General features: G+C 47.1%; 1 protein-coding gene across 1 annotated transcript in view; it reads right to left on the minus strand.

The window, feature by feature from the left end:
• The window catches only part of ARRDC1 (arrestin domain containing 1), a 32,991-nt gene extending 28,105 nt beyond the window's left edge, over nucleotides 1-4,886 (minus strand). The window contains exons 1-2 of the mRNA XM_006029699.3: nucleotides 4,874-4,886; nucleotides 4,392-4,502 (exon numbers count right to left, since the gene is read on the minus strand). Of these exons, the coding sequence (XP_006029761.1) occupies nucleotides 4,392-4,502; nucleotides 4,874-4,886 (124 nt within the window). The remainder of the gene's footprint in view (nucleotides 1-4,391; nucleotides 4,503-4,873) is intronic.
• Nucleotides 4,887-11,410: the final 6,524 nt, after the last annotated feature.

Consider the following 11,410-nt stretch of genomic DNA (forward strand, 5'->3'; position numbering starts at 1 on the left):
ATACCCATTTACAAGGGAAACCCCCCCCCCCAAAACTTAACCCTCTGTTGTGATCTGAATAGAGGAAATATATGAAAACCAGAGCACCAAGAAAGAGCTTAATTATGCCATTTTAAATAATTTCTAGATCAAATTTACGTTAAATCACTCAAGATACATTAGTTACAAAAGGCAAATCATCATCATAATCTCTAAAATAAATGAGTCAGCCATTCTGAAGCTGGGACTTTTTCTGCCTGAACATTTGTCTGTCCCAGTGTGTAGACTCAAGGTGCTAAGGGAACAAATAAATACATGGAGGCAGGAGGAGGCAGACAAACCATCATAAATTCCATTCTGGGCTCAATACTATACTGTATGTTGCCCTTCACAGCATTACTTCTGCCTCTGCACTCTATGAAAATATTGTTAAGGATCACTGCATTCTCCAACAGTTTATTTAGAATAAACACAGAGCCTAAGAAATACTGACATGGCCAGAGTGATGCAGTGAGTCTATATCCAATCCAAGTGGTTATAAAAGTCTTCCATCTCAGGCTTAATCTACAATGGGAAGAGCTTCATTTGGCCTGTCTGACACGCCATCGCAAAAGCCTACAGCATGAATATACTGATAATACTTGACACCTTTATACAGCGGGAATTATCTTGCTCAGACACACCCCAATCCTTTAAAGCCGAAGTTCAATTTGGCACTTTTTAGAAGCTTTTGGAGGCTCCCAAATGTCTTAAGTGTCATTAAAGCCACCCCCACCAAAAAAACAAAAAAAGTCTACAGTGTTTATAAAGTGGAGGTGAAGAGGCAGACAGAAATACAACTTTCAAGAATGCCAAACTCCAACTCCAGGAGTCACCTGCAGGGTTGGGGGGGGGGGGGGGGGATTTTGCACGGGGCTGCCTGGAGGTTTGGGGGGGGGGGGGGAAGCATTTGACACTTCCACAAATGAGACCCAGCTGAGTGTGTGAGCTTGTCCCGACACCAAGGGACAAGTTTGGTTTGGCTGTAGGCCAGGAGCACTGTCACCTGGATGCCATCTGCAAGGCTTGGGCTGCAGTGTAGGGGAGGAAGTGAGCCACAGATAGCGCCCCCTGGCATCGGGGCAAGAATGGGCAGCCTCCTGCCTTATTAAAACCAATCAAGAAACAAGGTGTGGCAGACAAGGAGGCAGGCGGTTGGCTCAGAAAACAGGTGGGTGGGCCAATGGCAGACCGACCCCAAGAAAGCCCCCTGTTACAGGTCACAACAATTGAAGTCATTGAAGGAACCTCAGGTAAACTGTCAAAAGTCCTGACACAAAGCCCACTGCTACCCAGTGTGCGGGCCGGCTCCCGATCCCATCCTTGCCAGGTGCGAGCCGGGCCCGTCTTTGTGCACGCAGGCTGTGGCCAGCAGCCCGGGCACGCGGGGCCGGAGAAAACCGCGGAGCGGTATGGTACGCAAGTGCTAGAATCAGTCACGGAGGCGTAATGGTTGATTGAAAAGATTATTTACTTACACCCAAGGTGGTCGCGGTGTAGGCTGGACAGCTTTCCAGGCACAGCTCCGCTTGAGTCCTCGTTGGAGGACTCTGACAAACTCGGTTCTTTGACCCCGGAGTGGTTTAGGCTCCGTGGGTTCGGCAATTCTTTCCTCACGGAGTTGCTGAATCTCCGTGGGTTCTGTTCGGTTCCCAGGTCCCCCGGAGCTGTTAAGACTCCGTGGGTTCGAAAATTGGGTATATAGGATAGGGATACATCTAGGATTGCGCTCGGCGACAAGGAGAGGCTAGAGGCCGTTCGGCAATTGGGCCCCCGGAGTTGTTAAGGCTCCGCGGGTTCGGTTCAGTAATTAAGCCTCTATTGCCTTCTTAAGAGAGACGCGTTGGGTTCGAAGGGATCAGCAGTGTGACCCTCTCCGTGTCTCTCTCTCCTGGTGTTTGTGGAGTCCTCCAACTTGGGCGGAAGCCACTCAAGCTTTTTATATGGCTAGCAAGCCAATAGCTAGCCGCCACGTGGGCATAATTTAGATCTGGCCAATAATGTGGCGTGAATCTAAATACAAATGGCGGGAACTCCTTTGCACCGTGCATCCCTATAATGCAAAAGAAATGCACCATGCAAAGAAGGCTACAAACTGGCGGGAAACACTCTTCTGCACGCGGGTTCTCCTATTGCAGAAAACTCCACCGTACAAAGGAGCTGCATTTTAGCGGGAACATAAATTTAGCGGTGCCGAAGCACACACACACAAAAAAAAAAAATCACAACTTTGGGTTGTGACACCCAGAAGCCATGGAATACTGTATAACATCAACCAGCTTTTCCATGCATTAGCGGGGTTTTCAGATAAGGCTTAAAAAAAATTTAAAGCTGTCTGAAATTCAACATCAGGGGCTGGGCACCCTCCTCCCTCCCTCCACAGCTCTTTGGTCAATCTGAAGCTATGTTAGTCTGTAGCTGGCAGTCTTCCCCATGGGAGAACATGGTCTACACTTCATTCCAGCAACAAGGACTAAATGCAACAGCATCACTAGAACTGAACGTCTTTGATCATTTTGAAGGTATCCGTCAGTTGAGAGCTTGTGGAAAACAGGGGAGGAAGGAGGGAAAGGGAATACTGCAAGGACACAGCTTGCCTCCTTTGTCACCAAAGGGGGAGACACGGTTTAAGCTCTGCCAGTACAAGAGAGGCTGTCATTCAGACAAAGGCTCCTCACAGGAAACTACTAGCAAGAAAGCTTAGTACTCAAAATTTTAAACTTGCAACTGCTTTTAAAAAATGAAGCTCTTGCTCAGTTTTAGCCAGCTAAAGCTCTGCAATCCAAACACACAGCTTTGAGCTCTATACTCATCTAGAGCTCGGTCACCTGGAGTGTTTTAAAAAGCCTTTGGGGATTTTGCCATGTGGTTATTCACTGTTGTGTTGCATGCTACAGTCCCCATGGGTGTTAAAGATACCCTGCACCAGAAAAAAGTGGGACAATGCATGTGGCTGCAGCGTGTACCACCTGCAACCAGAGCCATGCTCCAGTTGCCAGCAGACTGTGTACCCAGATTGCCGCTGCTGGAGCCCCCAGGTAAGGTTGCTGGGGCCAGCCCAGGTGCTAGCATCTCCCCTACCCCACCCAGAGGATTTTTCTCCATACTAACACAATGTGCAACAAAAAACAAAACAAAAACTACAAGAACCAGCAGCATAAGATTTGTGGCACTGCTTTTTCCCACCCCCCACCAGTAACCACATGCCCCTGCATGTGGGGATGCAGCTAAGCTGTACCATTTCCAAGGGAGATGGAAGCATTTCCTACTCTCTTCTCAAGCTGCATGGACTGAACCTCATCTCGTCCTACATCTCTCCCAAACTTCTCCCTAGCTAGGTGCTGGCCTTACATGCAACCCTAACGGTTCTTCTCCATTTTGTTGTGTGCAATGTAGCAATGTTAGTCACACTGCAAGGATGAAGCTGGCCCATCACCAGCACACGCTAATAGCTGTGCCCGCAGACTGCTGACGAAGCAGAAGCTGTCACTCCAGCTTTACTAGCTCCCACCAATTTCCTATTATTACATGAAACATCTAATAGTTTGGTTCCCTAACACTCTCCAGTTACTACAAAATACACTGCCTCTGGCAAATGAATACTGGTACCTCTTGGTTTCAATGGAGGCCTTGATACAGCATGCATTATTTGTGGGTGTATCAACCTATTTACCAAATGAAAGGCAGCATTCAGTCCTAAAATTCCCCAGAGCATGCCAGTGTTACTTTATCATGTGGCAGGAATACGTGCCAGATGCCATTAAAACAGGCATCTCCTCTCACAGGGAGGGACTTCCGTACACAAGGAAGAAAAGTCTTGAATGACTTGTGATCATTTCAGCACCTCTCTGGGGCAAAGCTGCTTTTGACTGAACTGCTAAAATAACACCACACTTTGCCCTGGGGTTGTGCCACTGTACTCTTGAAACACCTATTCTAGACTATTCAGAAGCAAAGGCTTTATTTTCAGAAACAATACATTGAGTAGTGACAAAATGGGTGTGATAAAACCGTTGTTGCTGCAAATTTCAAATTGTAATGGGGAGAAGTCACTGCAGACCAGAGATCCATCTCAGATGTAACAAGCAATGCTTGCAAGCCATGTGGGGCAACTGCTGCATTGTATAGCCATTCCAATATTTCCAAGTAGCATAGAGGAGGTTCAGGTGAACTTCATAAATGGTGACCTCATATCTGGGCTGCATCTTATACACAAAGGCAGTTTGAACATATAATACTGCAAAGGACCAAGAGATATTAAACATCCTGGTATACACATGGTGAACAGCTCAGGTAGAGCCGAGGAAAGAACCAAGTCATCCGAAAAGCCAACATACTCCCTCCCCCACACCACAATCCCTTTTGGATCTTACCTTTGTCCGCCAAGGAAAGGGTGCTGTTAAAGTATTGCTCCTCAACAGTCCATGCCGTGTCATTGACTTTGTTAGACACCCCACAAAATCCAACGCAGCTCACCTTGATAGCTGTAGAAGGATAAGACCATATGTGAATCCTGGAATACAGCTTGTAGCAGCATTCCTAGGCCAATGCAAAGGTGTCAGCTGAACAAGACTGAAGCCAGCATGAGATCACGGACAGTTTTCCCCTCAAACTGGAGGATCAGTACATGAACTACAGTTGGTGATGCACAGGTACAGGGCAGGAGAATTATGAAGAGACCAGAAGGTGCATTACTTCCATTTCAAGATATTTCTTCCCTTTGTGACTCTCATAAAAATCAAATGCAGCATTTCTCCCCAACAGGCACTTCCTAGGCTGTTCTCAGACTTGCTAGGCTTTTCAAAAGCAACTGTAAGCCCAAATCATGGGACTTCAGCCCTTTTGAAAGTGTTACCTTTTCTCCCCATTCTCTGTAGCTCTCCTTCTCAATTCAGCTAGCTCTCCTCCGACACCCTCTCCAGCACCATTTCTTGTGCTAAAGCAGAGATTGCAACTCTTCAGTGAGCCAGCAATTAAAACAAAAACAAACAAACAAACAAAAAGACAAAAACTTGCCACATTTGGGTCAGCGATCTAGGAGAAGCTAAAAGGACCCATTAAGCCAGTGATGGGAGCAAAGAGCTGTAGGAGTGCTGCGACCCTCGACTCCCTCAGGGAAATGGGCTTCATTCCCCTTCACATAAAGAAGTATGTGCACATCAAGCCATAAAAAAAAAAAAATACCTTCTTTTGCAGCTCAGTAGAAAGGCCAGTTCACACACTAGCCAGGTACCTGTTATCCAGAGAAAGGGGTACCTACTTTAGGTATCTAGTGGATCGGTTCTCAAAAAAAAGAGGGCCACTTGCTCAGTGTGGGCATTGGAAAAAACTGTCAAGGTCAGGAACCAGAGTAATTTTTATTGAGGTACTTACTTACTACTCTTATATTTGAGCGCCTCAATCTTAAGTAGATTTTGCACTTCCTGTACTGGTGTGCAGGGAACTATTTAGCCTCACCGTAGACTTGGCGCACTGAGGTGCAGGATGGATCCAGTCACTTTTCCTGCACCACTCGCAGGCATTAGTAAAAGCCTGAAGACCTGGAGCCCCGCCCCAACAGCCTACTCACTAGGCAACCCTGCGTGTCCTGGTAACAGGTTCAGGAAGCAAATAGTGCTTCCAGGAATTATAACAACATCAGTATGTGGCATAGCAACAAGTTTGCTGTCCTTACTCTGACCATTGCAGCCACATAGCTAGTACTGAACCCCAAGCTCAACTTCTAGTCCCTTGCTCCAATTATTGAACCATACCACCTCCTGGAGACATTTCCCCTGTGCCAAGCAAAGCTTTTACCCACCTAAAAACAGGGATCCAGCAACCTATGGTCTATGTCCAATGGCTCTGGGGGCCACAGAATCAGGTCCTAGTGCCAGCCTGCTCAGTCAGATGTGAGCTGGGCAATTCCAACCCACAACCAGAAAGCCATTGCAAGAACTGTTAAATCAAAAGAACAGCTTCTTTGGCAAGCAGCAGAGGAGACAACAGTGTTCTCAGGGCCAGAAGAAAATTTAGAGACGTGCATTTCATCTCAGAGAACAGTCTGAAGTCCGAGGAGGGAGTTTTCCGGTCTACGGTTCTGTTATGTTTCACTCGCACCAACAGGTCAGGTGGCCGGAAGACAGTAATTCCCTAGCAATCACAGCAAACTGCCTTGTTTATGTTGGCCTCTCCTGAAACTAAGGCCCCAATTTTGACAACAGCACTTGGGAGAGAATTGCAGGAAGAATCAATCGAACATGAACAGAGGATACCAAAGAGTCTAAAAATGCCTCCTGCTCTCATGCTCCAGGCTGTTGGCCTTGTGCAGGTAGGGAGTAGAGGCAAACCTTTATGCAGTAGCAGCCAGCCCATTTTGGCATTCTAGGGTGTGTTATGTGCACCCTGAACCCTTCCCCCCCCTTTCATTATGGACATTATTTTCCTTGCAGAAGTCTAGCAGAGAAAAACGTCTGCATACAGAGCAGCATCTAAATGTGTTTCCAGGCACGAACCTTCAAAGTGTTTCAAGTGCCGTTAGAGACCGCAATGTTGACAACACCATGGACGTGGTGGAAAGATGAAATCAACTGCTAGGAACACGGAACTGAGCATTGAGCTGTGTACCATGGTCTGGATCCGCACACTAGATGCAACCCAGTCTTTCCAGGGTTTGTTAGTGAAACTCCAGCTGCATTTCTGGGCCGAGCTTCTGGAAAGTCATCTCACAGTTAGGACCGGTTATAAACCAACCACTTTCATACTGGAGTTTTCAACCGCTATCCTCTGGCAAAGCAGCAAGGAGAAAAAAATAAAAATAAAACCAAGGAGAGAGAGCATTACAAGCAAACTGGCCTTGGCAAAAGTTACAGAAGGGTTGTGATCCAGCCTGGCTTTGTATCCTGAGCAGAGAGAAAGAGAAGACAGACTTGCAAAAACTAATTTACTCTATCTGCTGTTATCCAACAGCAAATGCTGCTCCTCACCAGATACAGAAAAAGGCATGTTGAAGAAAGCTACAATATAAATAAGCAAGACATTACATGTCAGTCTTTTCTCATTTTCCTCTAGTTCTGTGGCAGCAAACTTAATACCTTTGGTAGGCCCTCAACTCCCCTAATTTTTTGTAAGGGCTCCACAGATTAGCTTTCAGACCTCTTCCAGGTGAAGTAATCCACAGCCATCAGATGAGTGGAAGCTAGGGAAAAGAATAAACTCAGATCTACCTTTCATACTGAATTTGTGTCCCTGCTTCCCATCTCAGACAAATCTCTTGGGAGGTCCTGTTTAACAATTTACCTCCTATTGATCTAATCTGACCTCCTCCTCTCTATACTGGTATCACCACTCTGACTACAGGTTGTCTTCAGTTCTGCCCCTTCCCACACAATGGGTCAAGCAGCAATCAAGTTTTACTGCTCCACATCCGGTACCCTTACTACTTGAACTCTTGCCCAAGCTGTTCCTTATTTGGTTCCCCTTTCCCCATCGTACAATTTCCCCCCAGGTTCCTTGTCCTCACTTTAGAGCTTCTCTCTTTCAATGAGCATGTCTACATGTTCATCAAGTGTGCCATAATTATGACATATTATGTTTAGTACCTGTAATTACAGGTACTATAAGTCAGTGCTACTGTGCAGTAGTAGCAGTGCACGCTTTGTACGTGATGCTAATGCACAGCAGACTAATTCTACTGCATATTAGCATGGTTTTTGCCATGGAGTAGAGTTAGTCTACTGTGCCTTTAGCATCCCGTGTAGACACATCCAGTTTCTAGGACAGCACCAAAAAGTCTGCAAGTAGCAGACACAATCAAGGATAATGGTACAAAATTTACATCATTAAAATTTCTTATGCCTCTGCTGTACAACTTGGGGGGGGGGGGGGGGGGAGAAGAGAAGAGAAAGAGTAACCACCATTAGATCTGCTCAGTACATGAATCCTTACATTGCCCATTAGGTAGTTAGAATACCCACATATGGCACAGAGCGGTGTCTGTATGCACAAAGTTCGTTAATTCAGACGTGCTGCTCCTTTATGTAGCACCAGGAATGACAATTCTCATTAAGAGTCAATAGAGTACAGCATCCAATGCAGACTTCCTTGTTTATGCTAAGAGAAGCCAAGCCTCTGAATTAAACCAGCCTGTCAGGAGACTCTCTAAACAGATGCCTTCACACTACAGTACTTACCAGGCACGCGGCCAAACAAGACATTAACAGTCTGGCCAGGAGTTGCAATCTCTTGGTTAGTAGCACAAGATGCACAGTCCTTAGCCAGTGAGCCAACAGAGGTCACATCCTGACAGGCCCATATTGGAAACCAGTGAGAAACTAGTGTCCAAATCCCTCGGGCAGCACTTGGAAAGGAATCCAGCCCTTCATACATAAAAAGGGAGGACCTGCAACAGGGAAGGGATTTAGGCTCTCCGATATAGATCCCACCCCCATCACCATTCAGAACAGATGCCAGAGACACAGCAAGAAGAGGAAGCCCAGGTTTACTAGGATCAGGACCCCAACACACACCAACCAAGTGGCCAAACATATCACCTGTCAGCCTTTACTCCTTGCCAGAAGTGAGAGCATTCTGGACATAGCTACCATGGTCTCGCTGTTGACCCCTTCCCACTTGCTGCTCCGCAATAGATGGGCTGACTAAGCTTGTTCCCAAAGCCAGTCAGCTGATCTTTCTATCAAAACTATTTAAATACTTATAGCCAGAGAGACTCCTTGGGTCTCTTAACAGGAAACCCTCTACAGGCCACTTTAGAGGTTCATCAGTTAACACCATCTGGTGCCCTGCCCACAGGCTGACAACTCCAGCTTGGCAATTAGACCCTGCCAGTAGGTTGCAGTGCTCCGACGGTCTTGTTCATCGGGCACAGCGCTGCATCCGCATGCAGCGCAGGGGATACCACTAGACTTTCATAGCTTGCTTTAACCAGCCAGTCGCACAGTGGAAGTGCTTGGCCTCCTTCCTTAGGGCCCATGGCTACTCTGACATCTCACAGCTCCAGTGTTCAACATGTCTGGCACTGAACAGCAGTGTTCAATCTGATCGTTAAAGCTAAAAATCAAGACAGGCAGAGCTAACAGACAGGAGACTTTCCTGATCAGAGGTGGCTACTCCAACAGCTTGTTTAGGACTTGGTGAGCCAGTCACAGCCTCAGGCTGGCTAAAGGAAGCACTAGTTGCAAAGGTGAGAAGAGGTCTGCCTTAAGAGGGAGGTAGCACTTTTAAGGGTTGAAAAGAAGCACCTTCCTGAGGAAAGGAGGCCAAAAGGTTGCAGGGAAACATTTTTGATAGTTGAGAGCAGGTCACTGTATTGTTACTTTGCAGTGACTAGAATCACATGCTTCCCTCCCACTTCCTGACCGCAGGCCGTGTTGATTATTGCAAGAGCTCTGTACAATTGGGATTAATATTTCTCCATTTAAGCAGCGCTATGCAATAGGACACCGAGGGTCGAGGAGGTTCCCTCACTTGGTTCACTCCCAAACTTGGGTACAGGCATTCACACTCTCCAGACCCTCACTTTTAGAGCTGATTATTCCTGAAGCAGGGGCTCTACAGGACTCATCTACACCACAGGAAGGAATCCCTCCATGTTCCAAGTTTCCTGCATGAGTACTTTTGGTTTCTCCATCATTTTAGGCCTGCGAGTGCTTGCCAGGTTGGGAAGCACGTTTGTCAGAGCTACAAAGCTTCAGCAATATGAAAGGTAGAGAGCAGTTTCACTACAGTCTGAGAGGTCATACTCGAACCCCACACCTTGGATATTGCTGAAGTCTCCTTGCTGCGTCACTGGAGTCCATTTCAGAGGAGAAAATTTAGGGCCAGACAGCAACAGAGTTATTTCTCCATGGCTATTCCCTTCATAGATCCCCCTTGCAGGGGATGAGCTCTCAATTCCTGGACTCACAAGCTAGACAAATCTTCCAGTAAGAGCATAAGAAGTCCTCAGCTAAAAAGAAAGAGGCAATAAAGATACTTGCCAGGGTTAGGAGGCAGCTATTTCTCTCCCTGCAGTGAGGAGAGAGAATCCAGAACAAGGGCTTTTGTTATAGGCAGAGGAAGGAAGAACTGATGAGAACATTTGGAAGTGTGAACAGCATTGAGGCCCCATGCCTGGGTTTAAGAAGTGGTGTCAGATTAGGAATCCAAGGGAAATTTAAGCCAATTTACAAGTTTCAGGAAGCAGGGCAGTCTGCTATCCATCGGAGGCAAGCCTATGAGGAGCAGTGAGGCAGGGGCCAAAGGAGGGTTGATGACACAGGGCCACAGCCCTGCTCACATTACTAAGCTACAGTCCCATCAGCCAAGACTGCACACTGGAGCACTTAGACTATAACCTCTCCTCATTTGCCTCAGTTTAAATCCAGCCAGGCACTGGAACGACCAGAGGTCCAACCTCTCAAGCCAGCCAGGCAGGATTTTGAGTCTTGGTCTTGTTCCTAGTGGGTAGGTGTCACAATCAAAGCCAGCCTCAGAAGAGCCATATGCCTTAGTCGTATGTAGCAGCTGCTGCCACCCCTATCTTGCCCAGACAACTCAAATTCAGCAGATTGTTGTAGTCAGTGCCCCTGCACCCGTCAAGTGGTTACAGCTCCTGTTGCAAAAGGTTGTCAGCTTAAAGCCTCTAGTAAGAAGGCAGACACCCTGGACAAGCCACTCCAAGGCCTCCCTGACAGGCACCACTCACGTGCATTCCCCTTCCCCCAAATCAGAACCTGCTCATTTCCAGTTGAGCCACATGAAATCCAACAGTGAAATCTAAATGCTACCAGCCACCTCAGCTTCCACATTTCTGCCCTTTCCTGCTCGATGTGGAGTCAGTCTTGCCATTAACCAGACGTGAGTCCCAAATTAAAATAAAGTGTCATGCATAAAAGTAAAATCTAGGGGCACCTACCACTTCTAGCACGGACAGACCTAGCAGAGAGCCAGCTTTGCCCCACAATGTAGATCCAAGAGGCAGACAGAGAAACAAGTGCTAACCTGCTGCAGGGAAGGCAGACTGATCAGCCGCATCTAGGTCTGTATTAAAGGTTAAAATGCATGCAGGAGCTTGGGCATGTCTGCTTTCTATCAAGTGATTGAAGGAGAGTGGCCAAGTCATCTTTGGAGCTCAAATGACTTCTCTTTGTCAGTTCACTATTGCAGCACCTACCTCAGGGGAGCTAGAGCTTCAGTGCTAGGTGAGAGACGAGCAAGGACACACATCCAACCTTGCCCCTGCAGATGACAAGCTGCGTAAGGTAGGAAGGTTTGAGACTCCTCTCCTTTCCAGGCTTCAGCCACCTGCCAGCCGGCACTAAGAGGCAGTTACATGCAATGCAGGAAGCAAGAAGGAATAGAAGTCCAGAGGGTAAATCCCTTCACACTTTTGCTACTCCCTTGCGAGCCAGCA

Source organism: Alligator sinensis, unplaced genomic scaffold (assembly GCF_000455745.1).
Source record: "Alligator sinensis unplaced genomic scaffold, ASM45574v1 scaffold323_2, whole genome shotgun sequence".
Taxonomy (NCBI): Eukaryota; Metazoa; Chordata; order Crocodylia; family Alligatoridae; genus Alligator; species Alligator sinensis.